The sequence below is a fragment of the Cupressus sempervirens genome, chromosome 5 (assembly GCF_028749045.1).
Source record: "Cupressus sempervirens isolate cs-2001-9-10 chromosome 5, ASM2874904v1, whole genome shotgun sequence".
Taxonomy (NCBI): domain Eukaryota; kingdom Viridiplantae; phylum Streptophyta; class Pinopsida; order Cupressales; family Cupressaceae; genus Cupressus; species Cupressus sempervirens.
Genome location: NC_143122.1, coordinates 426872242 through 426898621, shown reverse-complemented (window position 1 = coordinate 426898621; position 26380 = coordinate 426872242). Strand labels below are relative to the sequence as shown.

At 37.0% G+C, this 26380-nt stretch overlaps 1 protein-coding gene across 3 annotated transcripts in view; it reads right to left on the bottom strand.

Moving 5' to 3' along the window:
• LOC149556613 (Pseudouridine synthase family protein) overlaps positions 1-26380 on the bottom strand; it is a 170103-nt gene that overhangs the window by 83429 nt on the left and 60294 nt on the right. For 2 of the 3 annotated variants that reach the window (XM_089831008.1, XM_089831007.1), the window contains exons 2-4: positions 22009-22137; positions 21638-21892; positions 21337-21418 (exon numbers count right to left, since the gene is read on the bottom strand). In XM_089831008.1, the coding sequence (XP_089687134.1) occupies positions 21337-21418; positions 21638-21892; positions 22009-22137 (466 nt within the window). The remainder of the gene's footprint in view (positions 1-21336; positions 21419-21637; positions 21893-22008; positions 22138-26380) is intronic. The other variant, XM_089831009.1, reaches the window with a different exon arrangement.

Here is a 26380-nt window from a genome sequence, read left to right as displayed (position 1 = left end):
AGTCTCAATACTTCATAATCAAAATATTGAATAGTCACAACTATTTATAATTATGACCCTTTCAAAGGTTCACATCTGTTCAATATCATTGATACTTTTTCAAAACATCATTTCCTTATTTTCTTCATATTACTTTCCTCTTCCATTTTTCCTTTTTGAACTCTTATCTTCTCCTCTTCTTTTTCCTTCTCTCTAAAATAAACTCTCCTTCCTTTTATATCTTAATTTTAAGGAGTCATGTCTATTTGTTTAACATCTCTTGACTTTTCATTAGATTTAGTTAATTTATATTATTCTATATTATAATATTTATTTACTTACTTATTTGTGTTTATTATTAAATTCTAACTAGAAAGTTAACACACTTTCTACAATATTGTCTCTTGTATTTAATTTTATTTCTTTATTTACTCATCGAAATTTTATTATTTACTAATTATTTAAAATATCATACTAAATATTATTTCAATAATAATATAGATTAAATAATAATTATTTCCTAGTTTTATATTTTAGTATTAGTTTTAATATGACTTTATTATCATTATTTATTTAATTACATTGTATTATCTAATTATTATTAAAATTATATCTTAAAATGGGGATATGACAGCGTATATGCTCATGTATGTCTCATTTGAATTGCGTGTATATATATGTGTGTGTGTGTACATACATGTGCAAGTATATATAGTACCATGGTATCGATATATTTAGACACGTCAGTTATCACAGAAAGCTCTGATGTTCATATCAAAATATAAAGATAACAATTTTGTTTCATTTAGTTATTTTATCATCTTATTAAATGCTTAGACCAACCTAGCTCATGGTAATCACTTGGTACCCCTTTGTTGCCAAGTTTGATTTTTCCCTTGACCAAAGTAGTTTTAGGACCCATACCTGTTAGCTCAATGGTAGGTGGTGCCCTCATGCCCGTTCCTTTTTTGGCAATGCTTCCCCCCTTTTGCTGTGTTCCTTCAAGAAGAATTTAACCAAGGCAATCACATATTTCTCATCATTTAATCAAATTAAATTTACTATAACAAGTATTCAAATTAACTATCCTTCTCCAATTCAGATGACAACATAACAATTAACTATATTCCAAATCACATGAATTTATAACGAATAACCAACACTTCCATTTCACATGAATCATAACAATTGACTGACTTAACCAAATCTTACTTCTATGAAGTTCACAATGGCTATAAAAAGCATTTTATTTCTAAGCAAAAATAGGGATGTAACAAACATTTAAAGAATATTCAAACAAATACGAGGTTTATGTCATTATAAAATTATCATAGTTCAATTGAATTCACAATTTATCTATTTCAATCAATAGTTCAAGTTATTGGAAAAAGATGAGGAAATTTTTGAAAGATCTCATCAATCTTCCCATGAGGCATTCTCCTTAGCATATTGGTCCCATTGGACCTTGCACTGAGTAATAACTTGATTTCACAAGCAGAGCTTACGCACCTCAAGTATTTTGAGCGGTTTTATTTCCACCGCCCCTAGATCTTGCATCTGCAAGAGATTCCAATCAATAACATGTTCATGGATGACTATATACTTCTTAAGATAAGAAATGTGAAACACATTATGCATTCTAGCAAGGGCTGGAGGTAGATCAATTTTGTAGGCTATAGGATTTATGACTTCCAACACCTCAAAGGGTCCCACATATATCAAGGCTAATTTGGTATTCCTACCAAACTTGATAGTACTCTTCTATGGTTTAACTTTCAAGAGAACCTTTTCTCCTACTGAAAATTCTCTAGGAATCCTTTTTTCATCTGCATAAATTTTATGTTGATCATTTGCCTCCTTCAACCTCGGACAGATCTAAACTACTTGTTCCTCCATCTCTAGAAGCATCCCAGGCCCGATAATACTTTGGTCCTCAATTTTGTTCCAACTTGCACGAGTTCTACACATACGCCCATATAGAGCTTCAAAGGGTGTCATCTTAAGGGCAAACTGATACGAGTTCTTCCAAGAAAGTTCAACCAAAGGGTTTAGATCTCCCATCGATATTGTTGATCCATGCAATATACTCTCAAGAGATCTTCTAATACTTGGTTTACTCTTTTTGTTTATCCATCGGGTTTTGGATGGTAAGTTGAAATGGTGTTCAATTTCATTCCCAAAGCTAAGAATAAAGTTTGCCAAAATCTAGATGTTATCTTCGCATCTGTATCAAATATGATCTTTTCTGGAATTCTGTGAAGTCTGAAAATCTCTTTTACAAATTTATGGGCAATCTATGGCTCCCCATCTATTAAGTTCCCTGGGATGAAATGTGCTACCTTTATTAATCGATCCACTACCACTAGGATGGTATTATGTTTGTTTTGAGTCGTGGATAACCCCTAGATGAAATTCATAGTGATTATTTTCCAATTCCATTATGGAACCTCATTTGTATGCAATAACCTGACTGGGTATCAGTGTTTAGCCTTAACCCTCTAATGCCCGAGGAAACTTGCCACATACTCAATTGTTTCCTTCTTCATACCCTTCCAAAAGTACAAGGGCTTCACATCAGCCTTCATCTTAGCTACCCTAGAGTGCCCTAAGTAAGGAATGGCATGGATTTCTCCCAAAATCATTTTTAGAATCTTTGAATCCTTAGGAATGTACATCCTACCATTATATCTTAGGAGCCCATCTCCTTCAAGTTGGTATCCTTCATATCTAATATCTTCGGGATCCCTAAGGAGTGTGTGGCATACTTCAATATAAAATTTGTCTCTTGGCAGACACTGGACTACTTGCTCCCTAAGCCTTGTATTTATTGCTACCATAATCGAAAAATGTCTTCGTCAGGTTGGGGCGTCAGCTACTCTATTCTCTTTACCCTTGATATAACTGATCTCGAAATCATAATCTACTAGAAATTCTAACCACCTCCTTTGGCGAGTATTTAGATTAGGTTGGGTAAATATGTACTTTAATCCATGATGGTTGGATCTAAGCTCAATTGGTTTCTCAATTAGATAATGTCTCCACATTTGTAGAGAATGGAAGATGGCTGCTAGGTCTAAATCATGTAGTACATAATTCTATTCACAATTTTTCAACTTCCTGGATTCATAAGCAATGACCTAATCTTCTTGCATCAAGACAACCCCTAGTCCTTCTCCTGATGCATCAATTATGACCACAAAGTGTCCCTCAGTGTCTGGCACTTTAAGTATTGATACAATGGTCAGTTTCTCTTTCAAGTGTTCCAATGTTGTTTGGCATTTCTCGGACCAAATAAACTTTTTCCCCTTCCTTTGCAGTGTAGTGATGAGATGTGCAATCCTAGAGAAATCTCTATCATTTTTTTTGTAAAAATATGCTAGACCTATGAAGCTTTTGATCTCAAACACATTCCTAGGGATCAGCCATTCTTTGATTGCCTTGCTCTTGGTGGGATCTACTACTATTCTCTTCACTGAAATAATATGTCCAAAATACTAGATTTCCTTTTGGTAAAAAGAACACTTAGATAACTTCCCATACAACTTATGCTCGCACAATCTCTGCAAAACTACCTCAAGATGCTTCCAGTGTTCCTCCTTATCCCAGGAGTAAATGAAAATATCATTGATAAAAATCAATACAAACTTGTCTAAACAATCCTGGAATATACCATTCATGAGATTCATAAATGTTGCAGGAGCATTAGTCAACCTAAAGGATAAGACTGTGAACTCATAGTGTCTATAGCGGGTCCTAAAAGCAATTTTGTGAATATCCACTACCTTTGCAAGGCAATCTATCTTCGCTTTCTGCTCACTAAGCCAATTTATTCACATGATAATATCATAGGACCCTAGAGGTGCTACATACAAATTGAAGTCTACCTGAGCCTTTGACTGATTTGCATACTCAACAATCTAGGGTTTTGTCATAAATCCAGTTCTTATAGGAAATCTACTCAATAGTTTTGGGGATATAAAGCATTTTGTGGCTCCGATATCAATTAAGATAGAGATGGGGTTTCTGTAAATCTTACCAAGGGTTTCTATGGGGCCCAATTGTTGCTCTGCCTAGCGGTTATCAAGGGTTCCATCGATCTTCTGTTGAAAAATGGCCTACTAAGGCAATAAGGGAGGTCGTGTTTGCTGGTTGGAGATGCTTTTGTTAAGATGTTGGTTGGCATAGTGGTCTCCGCCACATGTAAAATAGCGTTTGGTTGGTCCCTTCCTCTCATTTCCCTTATTACTATTGTTACTGTTGAAATTCCCTTTAGATTCTTTGCAATTATTCCCCTTGGAATCAGAATTGTTGGGCTTAAAGTTTTTGAAGCTCTTTTTGTGAGCCCCAAATTCAAAATTGTTGTGTTCCAATTAACCTTTCTTTTGTTGTCTTAGATGAAATCATCCTTCCTGACCGATGGCCCTTTGAAGGGCTTCTTCCATGGTTCATAGAGCCAGCACATCCACCGCTCCCCCAATCCTGTTATTCAACCCCATAACAAATTTCCGAGCCTTGAGGTTCCTGTCCTGCTGATAAGTAGGGACATATTTTAGTAGTCTTGTGAATTTTTCCTAGTATCCATGTATTGTTAGGTCCCCTTGCTTGAGTTTCTAGAAGTCTAACAACTCTTGACCATAAAAGGTTTGGGGTAGCCATTGGTTCTTGAAGATGGTGACAAATTTGTCCCAGGTGATATCGGTAGTCTTGATGTTCAATTGTATCTTAGTGTTCCCCCACCAAGTACTTGCTTCCCTAAAAAGATGGTAAATTCCCCAAACCACCTCAGAGGAATCAAAGAAACTTTTGATCTCACAGTATTGTTCCATTTCTATTAACCAAGCCTTGGCGGCTTCACTGGATTCAGATCCGAAAAATCTAGGGGGTTTAATCTTCTTAATGTTAGTTGACCGATCACTGACTATCTCATGTTTCTTTTTCTTTTCAAATGGTGTTTTGGAGGTTTGGTTCCATGTGCACTATGAGAAGATAACTCTTGCTGAGTTCTAGGAGGCGAGGAGTGGGTATCCTCTTGTCCTTGCCCAAGTTGAGTTGTTGAGGCATTCACTCTTTTCTCCATGTTTTCCATCCTAGTTTGGGTGTCCCACAAGACTTGGACCAGCAGGTCCATCGAGGATTAATCCCACTAGCCATCTCATTCTCTACATTGTTTCTGTTGTTTTCGATGGTATTTGTTTCTAGAAATATACAATTGGTTCCTTTATCAATATTATGTTTTGATATAAATGCTCGGAAGAGAGAAGATACAATTGTTTGCTCAAAGAAATTAAATACAAAATGTCATTTGTTGAAATAACCCCAATAGGTTATAACTCCTTCAAACACCAAAAATCTTTATACTTTAGTTGTTTAACATTTCGCCAAACACTTTGCAAGCAAGGGTCATCTGACTGATATAACTTTTCAAATTGCTGCAATGATTCTTGTTTGGATTTGCCTCAAAGAGAATGCTTACAAAAGACTCCAAATTTCTCTAAACAATGACCTAACATAAATATGCAACTAATTTTTGGCAATAGTGAATGCATATATGAGTTCTAATCATGAAAATGATCACCTACAGCCAACTGGTATTTTAACAAACAATTGATATGCAAGCTAACTGGCTGATAAAAAATGATATATTAACGCTCAAAGACAACTATTAATGACCAGCAATTGTATCTCCCTTATTGAGAATGAGTATCCAATACAATATTCATATTAAGTTAGCCAAGACTCTTGGCATTTACAAAGATATCAAAATATGATGATTGTTGGTAAAGTAATATGCACCTACAGCTGCCAATGAAAACTAATGCAACACTAAATATCTAACTTCAATACTCCCCTACAGCAGTACGCTAATCACATGCATGATTAAATACAACTAAAGCCATGGATTGCTGATACCATTGTGAGGAATGTAAAAATGAATGATGTATCTATTAATGAATGATAGGTCTGATACGAAATGACAATTACAACAACACTCTATAGTGAAAGGCAACTATGAAAATACACATCAGCCCTGGCATATGAAGTCGCCTTAGAGAATAGATGTATTGCAATACCACTGAACAGAAAATAACCTCCTCAAATGCCCAAGTCGTGCCTCTCTAGCTGCCGCCCTTGATTGTAGATGGCTGTAATAATTTTCTTTGCTTTTTCGAATTTGCTTTTTCGGATTGCTTTTTTTTTTTGGACTGCTTTTTCGGCCTGCTTTTTTTGAACTGCTTTTTCGGCCTGCTTTTTCGAACTGCTTTTTGGAACTGCTTTTTCAAACTGCTTTTTCGGCCTGCTTTTTCAAACTGCTTTTTCGGCCTGCTTTTTGTACTCAAATATTTTTTCTCAATGTAGCACAAATAGAAGACTGAAGTATCTTCCTCTAAGCTGCAATAACTCAAGTGATATTTCACACCCTCAAAATTGCGTACCAATTGAGAGTTTTCGTTCTCAATGGCCAGTTGTGACTATTGCAGAAACCCTAGGCTCCACAATGCACATTAACAAACATCAACATCAACAACAACAAATCTGGATGATTAGAATGAAGCCCGGGGTGCCTATTTATTCTTTTTCCTCCACTTTCTCCAGAAGCTTCTAGAACATTATTTTATTTTATCTATTAAGTGACTTTATAAAATATTTTATAATTCAAGTCACTTTATTAAATTAATTAAATATAAAGTTATCTTTTAATATTTATTTATTTGATAACTTTATAAATAATTAACTTAATACCACCTATTTATTTAATTAAAATAATTAATTAGTCATCCTCATAAAATATTCATTATTTTGGACAACCTAATTAATTAAATTAATTAAATCAAATTGCCTCCAAAATGGGGACATGACAGTCCGCCCTTCCTAAAATTGCTTGTCCCCAAGCAATGGCTGAACAATAAACCAATCAATCCGCCTAAATCCCAAATGTAGTCATGTACTATACTGCTATCAATCAACACAGGCTCCTGCAATATCCTCTGCAATATAACCAAGAGGAATCCATAATCAAACTGACAATTACAACTCAACCAAACTCCAAAATCACAATTGCCATAGTCAGAAACCCACGAGACACAAACTCTTAGAAAATCAAAACCCAAGTAAAGTGGACAAATCAAACTGCCAACACAGTAAATACCATCAACGCATTCCACTGGCCTATACAAAATGTACAATCCAACTCTACAACAATGGTGAACGCTCCCAAATGAAACTGTACCAAGTATGAAGAATCCACACACTGAACAACTCCTGCAGTCAACACAACTCTGCAGATCACTGGCCATTATCTCATAGCCATAACTCCCATGCACTGCTGATGGTGAAAAGTCATCACAAGATAAACAGCAAGAAATGGAACCCAAACCAAATTTTCCTGCTATCAACTCTTCAGCACAAGGATCAAATGCTAACTGATGCACATACCCTGCAGTATAATGCTGATAAAAAGAACCAACCTCAGTCAACAGCTCACCATGAACAAGTGATACAACCCATTGTGACTGATCACCAGCTAAGTTAGGAGATGTCATAGCCAAAGGAGTAGAATCAATAACAACAACTGCTGAAGCATCACTCCCAAACTCCTACTCTAAGTCGTGCATTATCAAGCTGTCAACCGCAAAATCTATCGCCATGTCATGCTCATCACAACTCTCATCTTGAGGTGTCAAACCGTCCCATAACTGATGACAAGCACTAGGAACCAAAGTACATCTCTGTATCATCATCTCATCAACATGGTCATCAAAGGTAAATTGATGAGCATACCTCACAGTGTAATGCCAATAGAATGCACCAATCTCAGTCAATGGCTCAGACTGCAATCCAAATGAAACTAACTGCAATCGATCACTAACCAAGTTGGAACTGGCTACTACCTTCGAAGACATTGCCAAGGGAGTAGTATTACTAGCAGGAACCATGCCAACTGTCGGCTCACCAACATCACACATGATCTTTGATACAACATCTCTAGTCTCCGTGCCATCAGTACTAGAGGCCACCACCATGTTAGGCATACAACAATCTGCTGCAGCACCCAACTCAACTAAACCTGACTCTAGTGGGAACGAACCTGATATGCCAATGTTAGTATCAAGGATGGATGCATCCCCATCTCCACTGTCTCTGATAATTTCGACCATGGACATCCTCGGATCACCAGACACCACAGCTTGTGACTGTACAGAATCTGGTAAAGACTACAATCGCTCTAACTCCCTGGTCACCTTAGCCAAATGAAGCTGTGACTCCTCGAAAGCCAACTGTGTACTTTCAAGAATCTCAGAAGTCACCTCGAGCTACTGAGTAAGCTCACTCACCTCATCTTCCTTGGCCAATAATGCATCGTATGTTGTACTCCCCCACTCCATAAGATAATCTCTATCGGCTACCAGCTGCATATAATTCTGTTTCAGAATCCGAATAGCCTCCCATAAAGAGTGGATCTTTGTCAAGGAAAAATAACTGCCTCCCTGCTCATCACTAGTAGGAGAACCCCATCCATAAACTGCTAACAACTGACGAGCAGCATCGAAATGCTGGCAAGCGAGAGCAATGTCTCGCTCACTAACTCTAGACACATGATGACACTGGCTAGACTGTCTCCTACAAACTTCCTCTGACACACTGTCTAAGGGAGTATCCTCAAAGTTACTGGTCTCTAGAGTATTACCAACCATATCTTGCGAATCAACTCCAAAGCTCATATCAACATACGGAGTATCAAAAACTGTAGCACTGCTGTCCAACTCCTTTGTACCAAAAGAAACTACCAAGGAAGCTAAGTCTTCAAAACTACCCACTGCATCCTCCTGGATGTCATCAAGGCCAATATGATCGTGGGACTCATCTGTACACACTGCCAAATATGAAAGATCATCAACACATTCCAGCAAGAATGGTCGACTGGATATATGAACAAAGCCCAACATCGGTGTATAAAAACTAATACCAACATCGGACGAGTTGCTAGCACAAGAAAAGACAACACCGTGTAATCTGCTAATCAAATCCATGATAGCACCCAAACAATCACTGCTACCAAAAAGTGTTAAAGATCTCCAGTCAACTGAATCCCAAACACCAATATAACAATCTTGAGTCCATATCCGTAAACTAGAATCAGCTGGTAACTCAAGCAAACTCCTCACCTGAGTAATATGACCAATACCAACTAACTCCACATACCTGTCTGACATTGTCCCTGTATCCTGGATGTGAATGCAAGATGAACTCGCAACATTATCAATGACCGCATATGATCCGCCTACTGCAGAAAGCTAAGTATCAGGAGTGCAAGATGAATCTAAACTCAACTCCATGCCATGCTTATCCCCATGTCTCTCCCAGTTCTGTAATGCCAATGGAGTATTCACCAAAGAAGCTCGAGTGTCCTCAAGCTCGCGAGAAAGCCTATCAACTTCCTCCTCCTTCCTCCTCAAGGCATCTGAATAGTCTCCGACAAGGCTAAGAAGATGGTCACGATCTGATAGAAGATGTAAATAACTCAACTTCATCGTTCCCATTCCTTCCCTAATCACCTATAAGTCAACACAAGAAGACTTTCCCTGAACTCCCTTATGCCTACCCTGTAACTGAATCATCCGAAGGTGATCCTCTATCATATCCCACATCTTGCCATGATGAGATAATGAAGTCACAATACTGTCTTCGCTCACCTTCAGCTAGCTGGACAAATCATGTGAAGTACTACCAGCCTCAACCTCATGTGACGAAGCATCTAACTGTGCCTGATACTCTCTCTCAGCAAAGTCATGAATGCTCAATGTTTGCTCATCTCTACCAGGTATCTCACCATCATGCACAACAACATCCCCATAATCATCATCTGAACCCACTACGCTGTAGTCACTGCCTGTTGGAACTAAACCATCCCGAGTACTTGTGACATCACCCTCTGACGACCTGTATACAATTGTCTCAACTTGAGTATCAAGTTGACTGTTACTATCAATTTGCGTAATATCCATTCCCACTACCTTCTGAAGTATTGTGTGCCCAACATCTTCCTCCAAGCTAGTCTGATTTTTGTCCTCCCTAGATTCGGCTATATGCTGGTCACCAACTGCTGCAAACTCCTTGTAGAGGTTTCTAGATACCTCACTTGTAGAGACCTCTTGTTCCTCTTTCTCTTTGTTCTATGATGTAGTCCTCTTAAACATGGAAACCATCAATTCATTCATCCTTTTCTGACTTTCATCCAACCTTTTCAAATTTTGTTTAAGCTTCTTCATATCCTTGTCCCACTTCTTCTGGGTACTTGAAGTAAACATGATTAACTAACTGATTCAATGTCCAATCTACCCAACAGGATGGCAGGTCAATAGCTATGTAACCACTGTAATAACCCCAATAGGTTATAAATTTTTGATAACTTTATAAATAATTAACTTAATACCACTTATTTATTTAATTAAAATAATTAATTAGTCATCCTCATAAAATATTCATTATTTTTGACAACCTAATTAATTAAATTAATTGAATCAAATTGCCTCCAAAATGGGGACATGACATTTGTCCCCATTAGTCTTCAATAAACATTTAGAGATTTGTTTCTACTGCAACCATATTTATTTACAAAATTCCCCCCTATTCTAAGGGTACATAAAGACACTATCAAAATTTCTTAAGGAGAACGGACACCCTATTCCATGGCATCCTGTTCATTTCCTTCCTTGGGCTTTTCTTGCCCTTTACAAAATACATGGTACATCATAAGTGGATTGTTTGTTTGGCATTCCATGTTTGAATAAGTTTGTTTCTCATAATTGCCCTTCTAGCAAGAGTACACCTAATTCGCTCCTTCTTGATCAGAAGCAAAGTGTGGGCTAATGTTTTCTCATCCTTAGGCACTGTACAATAGGAGTAGTCAAATTTTGGCATGTTTTTAATTAGGAAGAAGAATACAGGATGATGGTGTTTCTTTCGAGAAGTCATTTAGGTGTACATCTTGTTTTCGTTTTAACATTACATTTTCAGTTATCTAAGCATGACAATGATAAGCCCAAGGTTCAGTGTTCAAATCCAGATCTCTGATACCATATGTAACACACTAAATTTCCCACTCCTAAATAATCAATTAGTTATAAACGATATAAACAATATCATTCATATTCACATGAAACAGTTATAATAACTACTCTACGCATTCAAATGAAAGGGTTCAATGGCTATAACAAAATAATTGAATCCTAGTACAAGGAAAGAGAGTAACTGATCTAACGATAATAATCTACTCACATATCTTCAACTGAAAGGCAATACATTAAGTAGAGTACTCGTTTTAAAGAAGATAACTTGAATGTGGAAGATATCCCTATTTTGTGCAAGTCTTGGCATCTGGTGAAGATAAGTATTGTTAGGGGCTCAACCTCCCAACCGTGGACCCTTAAATATCTCCACACAATCTCAATTGTGAAAGGCCCTCCCTATCTAGGATTAGGCATAAGACACCCTTGTCCTACCACTGAGCATCCTGGTGTAGAGTGTCGGCTAGGCAGCCAGCTAAGCTATGGAGTCCTTCCAATCAACCCATCTATCCAACTACTAGCAACCCTAACCTCTAGTGATCACAGCAGCAAGCATGTCACTAAACCTACCCTGGCCAAGGATTAAATGGACACTAAGTGCTCGATCACCCACAACTCGACTTGACAACAAAAAAGTACCCCTTGATTACTATGAGATGACTCAATCAACACTACTTAATGATTTTATTACTTGTTCATTACAGACTCAGATTTGTTTCTTTTTATCTTGTAGGTATAACTCATTGTTCATATTCTATCAGTCCATACTCTTCATCTTGACCTTACTGGTCATCCTTGATGAATCTCGGAATGGCTGTCTCTATCCTTGAACAATCATGGTTCATCTTAGTCCATCGCTTTCTGCCCACTCTGGGTTTATGACAAATATAAAGAGTGCATGTAAATTATTAATAGTTCTCTTAGCACACTAAGAGTCCATCTTATCTCAGAGGCATATTGAAGATGCCCTTGTATATGTATTAAACAGGGTTAGAAATCCTTCCAATTCTGATCTAGGTTCTAAAAGAACAAACATAATAGTATGTAATAACTAAATATGATTCTTATGCAGGCTTCATGTTGCAATCTCATGCAAACAAGGCATTCATTTTTGAGCTAACAGTCTCACTTTATATGATACAAAAAAAAAAAATCTTTCTAAATTTTCAACTCGAACTATCACAGCCCTTGGTAAGGCTCCTTGCCTGTAGCTTCTAGCAACACATATACAATTGAAATTGTTGTTGAGTACACTGAGTATGCAAGAACCAAAAGGGAATCCCCATGGCACCATAGGTGAAATCTCAGCAAAGCCGATGTGGAATAATTAATCTTAGCAAAAGAAAACGGCACAGGATGTGCGATTGGCAGCAATGTATGAAAGGCTATAGCAGATATATGCACGGCACCAAATGAATAATTTGTAGCTAAGAATATGAATAATATCACAAATATGGAGCACGGGAGTATGAGATCACAAAGGTAGGAAATTGGCAAAAGACAGCATATGCAAACGCTTCTGCTGATAAATATCAATCGCATTAAAGAAAGATCATTTTTACTTGCTCTCATGAGCATGCTAGGTTATGAGAAAGACGAGAAAGGTGGCAATGTTAAGAGTTACATTTCGAGAGCCCCCAAAGAGGTCGATAGCGCAAATGGCTATTTTAGTAAGGAAAAGAAATATTAAATAGGCCGTTGGAAAATAAAGAGGGCGGATGACATGAAATATAATTAAAACATAGCCAAAGGTTGGAAAATAATAATTCCACTCACAAGGTGTTAATATAAGGATACCACCCTATATGTATATGTGCTCACATATGCATGAGCACAAGTATATGTACATATATATGTTAATCCAAACATACGTATCTTGCGTATATGTCTCATTTTAAGTCGGCATATATGCTCATGTATGTCTCATTTGAATTACGCATACATACATACATACATACATACATACATACATACATACATACATATATATATATATATATATATATATATATATATACATGTGCAAGTATATATAGGTATCATAGTTTCAATATATTAAGAAATGTCAATTATTAGAGGAAGCTCTGAAGTTCATATCGATATATAAAGGTAACAAATTTTGTTTCATTTAGTTATTTTATCATCTTATGAAATACGTAGACCAATCCAGCTCATGGTAATCACTTGGTACCCCCTTGTTGCCTAGTTCGGGTTTTCCCTTGACCAAGGTGGTTTTAGGATAATAAATAACCTATACCTTCGATATATTTTAGTTTAACGTATTTCCTTCATAAATTTGCATTTATGCTTATGTGATCAATGTGAACTTGTGCACGTGTGCAACATAGCTTCTATTTATCTCAATTATCGTGTCTTCGATGTTATTTACTTAATGATGTATGAAAAAAAATTTAAATCCTTGAAAAAATAGAATTCTTGGGTTTTTCAATTTGTCGAGTCCTTGCCGAGTCCGAGTCCAAGCCTGCGCCTGAAGTTAGCTTGCCAAGTTGGGGGTGAGTCCAAGTCTTGTAACTGTGGTCTTTCCCTTCCGGACGATTCCTAACTTTGTCCTTATGCTGGTCCATAAAATGATTTAAATTCATCAGCTGCCTTACATCAATTGGAAGCTGCATGTAATCATTTCAAGCCTCCATAATATCATTTATTATGTGCCTCTCTTCTACCTCAACCTCAAGAATTGGCTCTCTTCTAGTTGGATGAGGGAAAAATGTGGGACGCAATGGTCGATCAAACCTTGTCTCTATTCTCACAATGTTAGAGGTTTCTCTATCTTGGTTCTCATGTTGGGCTTTATTTCTGTTATATTGACTGTTGGAACTTCCCAAACTCAAATGCCCAACTCCCAATTGTCCCAATGTTGCAATGATACGGTCCTAGAATTGTTGTTACTATTGCGCAAAATTTGTCAGTAAATCATTAAGTTAATTATCTAAATCTTTTTGTGCACTGTCATGTCTTCTTTCTCCCATCCCAACTTCAGCTGGGTTGATTTCAGTGTTTTCTTGTTGCCCTGACCTACTTCTCATGTTCTATATGTGCAGTTCAAACCCTCTGGAAAACATAGGACCACCTCAAAGCGTCATGCGTTAGGTTAGGCACCAAAAAGAAACTTCAATTCTGACATGCAATGGAGAATCTATGACATGCACTCAAAAAGAAAACCTGCAAATTGAAACCCTCACAGGCTGGCAGGTTTTGTAGCTCTGATACCACTGAAATATCCTAACAAAATAATCTTACAAAGTTAGTAGAACTTTCACAAGCAAACTAATCTCAGAATTTATAATATGAGTGGTTATTGGTTACATACCAACTCATATCTCCTTGACTTCAGCTTGGTGACTTCAAGAATAAACTAGGCAATCATGCTAATCGCAGACATAACATAATATTGGATACAGTAAGGACTGCGACTGCTGGCTGTGAACTCTTATCAATGTGCCTTCCCAACAAGTAGCTATGTCCTGCCGTATTGAACTGGGAATGATGATTTCAGCTCCCATCACTATTTAGATATACTGCAGACTATCGTCAACTACTCAGGGAAAAAGGTCTATGCCTTTGGATCTTCGTATGTCAATGCTAATGAACAACACTACGAATGATTCTCATCTTGTGATTGTTGTTGACTCACATTGCAAGCTTCTGGGGTTTCATCCACAAGTGATTCTCCATAAAGTTGGAGAAAATCTATGGAGAATTGCAAAGAGAAAATATAACACCATATCCAAATGAATCCACCCACCTTTTCATGTGATTCTACATATAAGCTCCAGCCACTCCAAAAGGAAAATGATTTTCTTTCTTCCCACCCTCACTCAATGCAATAGAAACTTTCCAATTTTGGTCCCCATCTGACTTGCCAAGGAAGCAACTAAGTCAACAACTAGATAAGTCAACTAAATCTCAACATGGTCCCATGAAAATGACCGAAAAATAGGGGCTCAAATTATAATGAATAATTAAATATGTTATAATAATAAAGGCTTTGGCCAAATATTTAATTATTTATTTATTCTAGACTCAAGGGAGCAAAAAGGGGTAGACGCCTGTTTGTTGTTGGGTAGGACTTGGAAGGGGGCATGACATTAAGAAAACTTAGCTGATGTAATGAAAAATTGCCAAGCATGAAGATGTGTTCATTACCTTGTGCCCATCTGTTTTAGCATTACTTTCCTATCCATTTCCACTCAAATGAACTTATGTTACTATGATCTAATTTCTTATAAATATGAGAATAATACTCCCATTATTATAATAACATGCCAATAAATCCTATATATAACATAATTATGTCTTAGATGCCCCCTAGGTTCGTATAGATACTTATCTATAGCACCTAGAACAACCTAGCAACTTATATATGATTCTAATAACGATTATATAACTTAAGGTAGCCACAAGCTGACTACACATTATAGGATTACGGCCATATTATTTCTCCCATCTTTACAATAGCATTGTCCTCAACCCTAACCAATTGCGGATGCTTTTGAATAAAATCTTCATCTTCTCATGTAGCATCTTTGTATAACAAATGCTTCCATTTAATGAGTTGCTTTAAGATTGGCATAGTTCTAAGCTTCTTCATGTGTATCAAGATATATAATTTAATCTCAAAGAAGTGTCTTCCATCTATATCTAGCTTTTGAATCAATGTTTTGATGTGTCTCTTTATAATGTTTTGCTCTATGCCTTGCTCTCCTTGAGACTAAAAGATAATGTAATGTCCCCATTTATAGCAATTTCCTGCAGTTGGCTAGGTCAGTTCATCATCGCAACCCTCCTGATAACAAGGGTCTCCTATTAACAAGTTACTAGGCTTTCCAGTGGCCTATGGTGAGTTTTGGCTCCATTTTGAGAGACTTACTATTTATAGTAAGTCAATAGTTGGTTTTGATGACCCCAGTTGAGTTAGAGGAGTTGAGTGATGCTCTCAGTTTTTATTTTTGGCTTCTGGTTTGGGCTCCAAGAATCTTGGAGGGGGCGTCTATTTTTAGTAAGTCACCTCGTCAAGTTCATTCATTGTTTTTCTTCATTAGGATCACTCATGTGTTGTCAAATTCCGATTTTGATGCTTCTTCAACTGTTTTCACAAGACAGGTGAATTATTATTATTATTCAACTAAATATATTGAGGTTGCTATTTTTGTCAGTATTGTATGTTGACCATCTCAAGTTGGAATTAGGGTGAAAAGGTTTAAATCTTGGGCACAAGAAACAATGACCTTGTCCATTGGAATATCATGATATGGTTGAAAAGGTCGTTTTGGGAAGACAAAAGGAAATTAATAAATTATATTATGTGCCTAAGTATAAAGCAAAAGGCTTTTCAATGAAAGGTGTGTAGTTGAAGGTAAGTTGCACGATGGAGGTTATTAATATGGCTCCCATTATGAGAACTGATCATTCTTGTCTATTGCTTTTAATCACTTGTGAGATTCCTTGAGGGTTTGAAGTTTGAGAAATCTTGAGGACTGATTCCTCTTGATTTGAGCATCAATTTGCTGTTGTATAGCAAATTGATTGGCCTTCTAGTCTGTGGCTACTGTGTTTTAGAAGGTAATTTTTATGTTGCATTGTGGCGTCACTTTTCACTGCAGTTTGGGTGTTGGTTTGGACTGAAATTCATTTCAGACTGGGCAGTGTTTCAGTGGTACCAGGCATTGAGTTTGGGCATCTGAATTGTCCTATTGCCAGGCATAACACCACTAATTGGCGCCTTTTTCCCTAGTTAGCTTCTGCACTTTGTTGAGGGTTGGACGTGGGAACTAGTGTGTATGAATTTCATGGTTCCTCTGCTGCAAATTGGACATCTACAGTAGCCACCACAGGTTCATTTCAATTTGATTGTAATTTCCTAACTGCGAAGCAATTAAATGTAAGTCTTTGGCTTTGTTGACATTTCATGTTGTTATCAATTGCATTAAATTTTAATATCATTGGAGTCGCAAGGAGCTGAATATCAAGAATTGTCACATAATATTTAGCTTCCATGCCAACTGTTTGTATTAATGCCAAGCTGTTGTAGGTGCATATCTACTTTGTGTATGACACCTATATGCATTTGAAAGGGCAAAAGAATTGCAATACCACTATAATTAAGTGCATAGTCATCTTAGTAACCATTTGAAAGTATCTAAATCACATTTGACATCATTGCAAGCAAGCAAAAGTAATCTGAAAATAAAGGACAACGAGATAGAGGTTTCATGCACAGTGTTTGACAAAATGTCAAATATCTAAAAGTGAAGTAATTTGATGTTGTTAGAGCTAGAACCAATTAGGGTTCTTTATAGTGGTATCAGAGAGGTCTCCTACCATCCGATGGGGTAAGAAATTCATTGTTATTTCACATCTGCTGTTATAACTGGAGTGACCAGCACTCTTGCATTTTCTAGTTTTAGACAGACATAGGAGGACTAGTAGTTTATGAAGTCAGCGGAGTAGTGTGAAAAATAGTGAGAAAATAAATGCTTTAAGGGAGAGTATGGAAAAACTTAAGCTTCATCATAAGAGCTAAGAGGCAAGAATGTTGGACCTAGCGACAGTTGATAGAGCAACCCAGTACATGGATTCTGTTTTTAGTAGACCAGCACCGAGGATGCAAGGAAGGAGGCTTGAGTTTTCCCCGGTGGGTTTTCATGATGCTGATGTATTTGTGTTTAGTATAGCAACCACTAGTCCTACCCTTAATCTTGATGATGGACTTTCCACATAGAGACGTGGATATGCTAGTACCATTAGTGGACAGCAGCACTAAGCTTCAACAAGTTGAGGATTTAGAGCTGTTATTGTAGAGGCTATTAAGGCAAGTTGTTACCACTAATCGTTCAGACTTCTCTTGAGGATAGAATTGTTATTAGAGAGTATGCAAAGAGTGTGAGTACTGAAGTCTATGATAGTTGCAACGATGATGATTCAATACATGAGGCAGTGGCTTCCTCAAGTGGGACCAATGCCTGTATTGAGTCACCCAGTTATGATGTTAGTGATCTGACTATTACGGAAAACTCAGCGGAGGTTGGTTTAGGCCCTGGCATTATGGATTCACGACATAACATTGAGTCATGTATGCAAGATCAGGTGATAGGAATGGATGGTCAATCGGGAGTTGTGGATACGGACAATATGGATACCTTTGATGATTCATTTAAGTATGATATTAGTTGTTGTGGGTCTAACATTCTTTGCCACATGTTATGTAATGACTCTGAGGGGTTTTCGGATGGGTCCCAGGACCAATGTTTACTAGGACTTACTATTGAGGGGGAAGCTGAGGCATGCAAGGAGTTCAATACTATGAAGGCTTCCACCTCTTCAATTAAGGAGTTGGTAGAGATACTAAGTAGTTGTACCTCAGTTATTGATATGTGCGAGGATGGGAGCACATATAAGGTTAGCAATCATGAGGTGAATAGTTTAGATACAGTCTCCTATCACAATGCAATTAGTGAGGCAATATGCTTGCAGATGAATCATGGGTTACAGAGGCATCATGTGGCTAATCAGCTGAAGGTGAGTAACACTGACATCTCTTCAACTCTTGAGCACTACGATGCTATCCAACAAATGTTACTTGCATCTAGTTGGGGTGCTCCTAGGTCTAATGAGCACGGTGATGGCAATCTTTCTCTAGCAAAGGTTTATTCACTTCGAGAGGTCGTCAAGATCTTGAAGCATAATTACTCACAATTGGTAGCTGACAAGGATTACCTTCTGGAGTGGGGTAGCACCTATTATGAGACTTTGTTAAGGAAGGAGGAGGAGGTGGTTGAGCTCACCCATGAGCTTGAGGTGACTATGGACTCTCTGTAGTGTGCTCAGTGGCTTTCCTAGAGTCATAGTCACAATTGGAAGAGGTTATCATGGAATTAGAGTAGATGCAGTCGACACCAGCTCCAGACCTAGTTCAGTTACATATAGTGGTGGTTGATGATGAGTTTATTTCCACAGGCAGTGAGGATGGATATGGCGATGAGGCAGGTACAGCAGTTTGGGGTACGTGTGTAGTCGATGCAGAGGAGATGAGAGCATCAGAGGACTGTGGTGTGATTCTGATTGTGTCAAGTTCTCTAGTAGTTAGCACACTAACAAATGGTGTATAGCAAGTTATGAATAGTTTGAATATGGTAGAGAGTCGTTTGTCAGTTCCTAACACTACTCTAACTTGTTCACAGGACTTGGACAAGTTACCATCCGATTTGGGGATTATTTCTCCTAGGGATTTGTTTCCTTCTAAGAGAAGCAAATCTATCATTTCATCTCATACAGCTGATACCATTGGACAATTGGCTTTGCCACGATTTCAGAGGGATTAGCTATGGGTTGCAAGGAAGCAGGTTGACACTTCCACATATAATTTCTACTGCAGAGAGTCTTTCATGGAGTATCTATTAGAGAGTGCAGATTTGTGAGAGGGACCATACAGAGTGTCTGAGGGTACTCTCATATGGGGCTCTCGTGGTATTCAGTGGTTGGTGGGAACGGTTGTAGAGACCTTGTCTACAATGCTTCCCCTCAAGGATTTTGTGGTTGGGTTTGCTAAGAGAGTTGCCCAAGATCATGCCTGACCAGTAGTTCGGTGTCGAAGATCGAAGTCATCTCCTAATTCCCAGTTTGGTACTGATGAGCCATTGACAGAGATTGGGGCTTTTTACCAGCATTAAACAGTGAGGAGTGCTCATCATTTCACTTTGGACCCACAAGTAAAGGATTTGGTTTCACGTAGCTGCAGGTTGGCTCCGTTTTCATACCATACATTATGAGATTGCTCCATTTTCATAGTAATTTCCTATTTGTGAAGCATTGATTGCAAGTCCTTGACTTTGTTGACATTTCATATTGTAATCAATTGCGTTAAATTCTAATATCATTGGAGTCACGAGGAGTTGAATATCAAGAACTGTCACGTGATATTCAGTTTTCTTGCCAACTGTTTGTATTAATGTCAAGCTGTCGTAGGTGCATATTTACTTTGTGTATGACATCTATATGTATTTGAAAGGTCAAAAGAATTGCAATTGCACTATAGTAAATTGCATAGTCATCTTAGTAACCATTTGAAAGTATTTAAATCACATTTGGCATTATTTCAAGCAAGCAAAAGTAATCTGAAAATAAAGGACAGCGAGATAGAGGTTCCATGCAAAGTGTTTGACAAAATGTCAAACATCTAAAAAGTGAAGTAATTTGATGTTGTTGGAGTTAGAACCAGTTGGGGTCCTTTACAGATAACTCTTGTTGGTGTTGATATTTTCATCTAATCCTTCATGTCTGTGCAACATAATTTAATCCTTAATCATGAACTGAGGAAAAGCAGAATTACAGGGCCATCCATTTGTCCCAACCATTCCAAATTTCAAAAAATGACGAAACTGCTCTAAATCTGTTTGTACTTTGCAAATCTGCCGAACAAATCTGGAATGCTATAGCGGCCACATCCATGTGACTACCAAACAAGCATGAATGAAACTGCTATTTCTGAAACTCATCTATGAAGTTACTCCTAGCTTGTCCTCCAGCATATTTATAAGAAAAACTGCAGAATTTTTGACAATTCAAATTGTCATGGAAATAATTACTCAGCATTGCCAACCAGATTGAGCATATTGGAAAAATTTACTCTATACAACTCAAGAAAATTTAGATTTCTTCTTGCCAAACCTCAAAGACTTCTTTACAGCTCGAACATATAGTGGAACACAATATCCATTACTGCCAGGATTTCAAATCTGTGCACTCTCTCTGAGTATTGACAAAGCTCCCTCCATGTATTGTCAAAGCCAATGACATATTAATTCATAATGACTTTTGATACTACTCTATGTCATATGATTGACGTGTACTTTTGTGAAGATCTGTTTCATGTACATAGTAGTAATAGTACTCATTCCCTATTTAAAACCTGATGTACTCATTTTGTAAAAACACAACATATTTAATTCTTTCATTCCATTTTCAATCAAATAGTTTATATTTCTTAACAACCTTAATTTGCAGAGCAATTTTGGAAAATAAAAAAGCAATTCCAATAGAAACTATAAATACTAATCAACTTTTCAGCTTCTACATCACGAATCAAAACACAAACACCAACAATTTGAATGATCAACAAACTAAAAACCAGAACATGATGTCAATAGCACTAATATGAATCACGTTCAAATTAAGTCCAAGATATGACTTCATTCCAAAGTTTTTGTACAATGTTTCTAATGTTTTTTAACAAGAAAAAGATGGCTAAGAATGCAATAATCTGAGTACTTACTGAAATACCAACAGGTTTGTCTAGAACAACATATGATTCAGTCTCTGCAATAACTCTTGAAGCCCAATCAACCTCATAGCATCTAATCGAACATCAAAAAGAACTATTAAAATTACAGAATGAAATTTCAACTACCTAGCATAATAGCTTGCACCGGATACATTCTCAGGCAACAAACTAAGTTCCAGGATATTTATGTTTTCGAAAACAAACTGGACAAACCAATTTTTAACAAAGATATCTCAATATCTGATTTGATAAGAAACCATTACACACAAACATTATACAGTGCTATAAGTACCTTGGAAAGCGCTTTGGATGTACATGAACACGTAAATACGACCCAGCTTCTATGTATTCATTAGGACTGGTTATTCTGAATGTATTTTGTGCCTCTCGAACTGTTTTTCCTTTGAGAGCTGGTCTTTTCTTCAACATAGTGGGTGCAGTTACTCGTTTAAACAACCGAATTTGCTCAGAACTTGCAGTTGAAGGTGGTTTTGGGCACACTAAGGCACAGTGAACAGCTCCAAAATGAATGAGATCTGCAACATAGCTTTGGAAAATAAAAAGGAGACCCTTAACTAGATTTTTTATTGGTTTACTCATAATGGATACAACTAAATAGCATCCAAGAATCAATTCAAACATTAAATAAATCATTTCCCTTACAGAGGAGGAAGATCGAGCATTTCACAGATATGATCGACAACATTTCCTGATTCCTCCATCACAAGGTGTTCTATCCTTGGTGGTTCATTTTGATGAGGACAAGGAAGCAAGCGGTTGTACTCTGGATAACTGTCATACAAACACCAATTTATAAAACAATTTTGAGCTTTCTTCTACAAGTTATGCTACAGGAAATAAATAAAAAGAAGGCTACCAAACTAATTAAAGACTAACATACTCTATAGTATATACAGCATATATCAATGCATCTACTCGGACTATATTTAGACATGGTAGGCCTACAACATTGGAGCTTTTGCTTCAGAAATTGTCTTTCAATATAAAACTTTTGAAACCGTCAAAAGTATCTTGTCAACTACTGAAAAAATGATCAAGATTTACAAGCTGTGTAATGAACAGAGGAATTCCAGAAGAATAATAAGAGAACACAAACAAGTGATAAGCTATCAGAGGATGCTGTATACCAAGGGCATACAAGTTGGTTATAGTTCACTTTAGACTAAGAAAAATAATTTGCCAATCACATGTAGGTGTGGTAAGTTATCAACAAACATTGTGGCCTCTTACAAATGTTTAGGAAGATAATAAGCATTGACAAATTGCATCTACCCTTTCATCTCAAGATATTTACACTCTTCAAAATGAGTTATTTTAATTTTAAAAAGCACCCTGCCATGTGCATCATGTTATCCCGACTTAGGTGGATATAGAAAATGTAAAACAATAAGTGCAAGAACTTGTCACAATTTCATGTGACAGCTGTTAAACTGAAAAATAAGGCCTGGAAAGTGATTTTGTTAAACGATGAAATAAATCATTGTAGGATGAACAAGGAAGTTTACAACTTTTTCCATAGAAATGACATGAAATGTACCAACAAGATTATAGATGTTGCAGCCTTCATGATTAAGAAGGGGATACACCACTATCCAACACATTAGGAAAATTTAATTGGAAGGCATGTTATGAAACATTGGCAAAAGGTAAGAGAGAATGTTACATACCAAATTTTTGCCCCAAACTTTTGCCTATTTTAAAATAATCTCATAGCCATTGAGACATGTGAAGTCAATTGAACGGTAAAATTGTTGAAACATTTGATCATGTGAAATGGAATTTTGGTTGTTCATATTATTTCTATGACATGTTAGTTAATCGTTATGCTTGAATTTCATATGATATGTTAGTTAATTGCTATACTTGAAATTGAAAATGAATATTATGGAATTGAAAATGATTTATTAGATACTTTGAAATTAAGGAAATATGTTACTCTGACACCTTTCCTTTTGTAGGAGCATGATGAAGCGGGGGAAGTATTGCCAAAATGGGAGTTAGGAATGGGGCGCCAAATCCACTGATGGACCATCAGGTATGAAATCTAACTACCTTGACCAGGGATGAAATGGCTAGGCAAGCAAGAATGTACATAGGAATACCATGAGCTAACTAGTTGAAATTATAACATTGAAAAATATAAAAAAAGATTACCTTCATAATGCGATGACCTTTGAATATCTTGCAATTTCTATCATGTCTTAATATAATAATGCCGTAGCTATACTCATACTTGTGTGGGTATAAAATGTGTACATATGTATATACATACATACATACATATGTGTGTGTGCATAATCTCTAATAATATATATATATATATATATATATATATATATATATATATATATATATATGTAATATCCCAGTAGGATACTATCTCCAAATTTTCTTAAAATAAAATTTAGAACATAAACAAATAAATAACACCATGTAAACCAGCAATATAACCAGTAAATTCTCATTAAAATTCCTCAGAATATGTTATTGCATTATACATCAACAATACAATAACCAGATATTAAATAATCTAATCTTAAATACAATATTGCAGTTAGATTGGATAATCAGAAAAGAATCTAAACTGCAACTGTGAACTCCGTCGCAAATTCACCACAAATGATAAATCGAGGCTACGTCCAATCCACCAAAGAAGACTTGAGGATTTGTGTCCTTTGATCCTAAGTAGAAGCTGAAGCTTCGTTATGTTTGCCAAAGAGAAACCAAAAAATCAATCTCAAAACCAAGCATACCCAAAATGAGTCTACCCTCCTTTTAATGCATCATGTTGTGACTCTTCAGTTTCCACTTCTTTGACTTCCATCATCTTCAACTTTAGAATTGCTAATGTCTGAAAAAGGGGACATTACAAGTCCTCCCTCTTTAGCCAATACCGGGGCCCCATATCCATCTACTAGCATCTCTACAACCCATACCGGTAACTTTGAAGTCATGATCAGTCATGTTGTAGTACTCAAGGTGAGAATGCAACCCTTCTATCACTTTGATCCCTGGATCCCAAGTCAATCTATGAAGTACCAATGCATCCATAGGCTACACAATTCTGATCATAAATCGTCGGGTGTGAAGCATCATAGTATAATCTGTCAAATGTTAAACCTACATCCTGTTAACACTTGGATCCCAAACCAAACTATTGATACGACCCTAGGTGTAGAAATAGATGATCGGTGAATCACCAACCAATAAGTAAGCAGCGTCCATATCATAAGAACTTGGTGATAACTCTCTAGGTAAGCTTAAAAAACCCTCAGGGCACACTAAAGACAACTCTGAATTATCTTCTTCATCATAAGTATCATCACTAAAATCAACATCTCCATCAATGGAATGATCACCTCCACACATAGTTTTAAAGTAAAGTCACATGATTCATCTTCTACCTCATGATATGGTGAGATCATGTCACTGTTGTTAAACAGATCAGAACTTATGTATTTGACTTCTTGCCGATCCTTATGGTCTTCATTAATATGTGCCTTACTAGGATGGAGAATAGTGGAAATGGTATTGATTACTTCAACAATTTGTGCCATCTCCATAGTGCTACTTTTATGTTCATCTTCCTTGTGAATGGCTGCAATAGAATTATGATATTCAACTTGATATAAGGAGTAATGTGTAATACTTAGTTGAAGACAACTCATCTATCTCCTTCTCTTTATCTTCAGCATGTTTGATAGCTATATCCCTATCATTGAGCAATTTCAAGTAATTTGATTTCATTATTTCTAATGCCTCTTTAAGAATATAAAGGTATGCACTATTAATTTCATTTGTTATTCCCTTCTCCTTTTCAACACCTTTAACTTCCCACATGGTTTCTTCAATGTTTTTATGGGTTGTGTCAAAATGAATTAAGGCTGCAATGATCATATCATTTGATATTTTTAGCTTATCCTCCAAACTATATGCCCCAAAATCATCAACCTGAAATGAATTTTCTGATTGGTCATTCGAATCAGCCCCTATAGTAACATCATCATGTTCTAGATTGTAAATGTTTACCGTACAGGGTAAAGATACTTAACACATGTAGTATAACATGATACAACACAGAACAGATACTTTATTCATATGTGCAATATGCACTCAATGATTACAATGATGATCCAAAGTCCATTTCGGACGGTGTACATATATCTTCCTGAAGGGGTGACTCAAGCATCACACAACTGTTTGGATACTATTCTACCCATCAGCTATACTATAGATTTTACCAACATCATCCCCCCCCCCCCCAAAAGAAAAGTCGTCTCCAGACGACAATACAACAAAGCTCAAAATTAACCAATTAATTACATCAATGCATAGATACTAAACAGAGGGATGCGTCCCTAGTGTAGTGGACGTCCGCACCCTCAGTTCATTCAGCTTTGCCCATAGCTTGTAGACTTGCTCCTTCCTGACTTTCAGTTCCACCTCTACCTCCATCTGAAGCTCTAAAGCTGATTGCATCATTCTAGCAATCTCTCCCAACTCTTTCTCCTTCTCCTCTGCTACTTTCTCCTTCTCTGTCGCTGCTCTCTACAGCTAACTCTGTTTGTCTAACAAGGCTGCCCTCTCGGATTCCTAAGCTGCCCTCTCCATGGCTAACTTGGCAGCTGACTCCTCCTGAGCCCTCTCAACTGCTACCTCGTCTGCCTAGCTCCTTCATAGGGTATAATATGCCTGCCTGTGTATCTCTACTATCTTGTGAGTTAAGGTCTCAACTCGGCTCTCCATACCAAAACTTTTTGTCGTGGCCCAATCCTGTCGCATCTCTACAGTCTCCACATCCGGTCATCTCCACTCCTCAAAAAAAACTGTGAAGGCAATCGGGCATCCTAATCTCATAAAGGATATTACTCCCTCCAGCTCCTGTTTACCGTACAGGTAAAGAAGTCAACACATACAGACAATAATAGCAGAATAGCAAAATTATATTCGCAATAGTAGATGAATCATCATTTACAATGATCCCAGACGGGATATAAATACTACTGCCGAACCT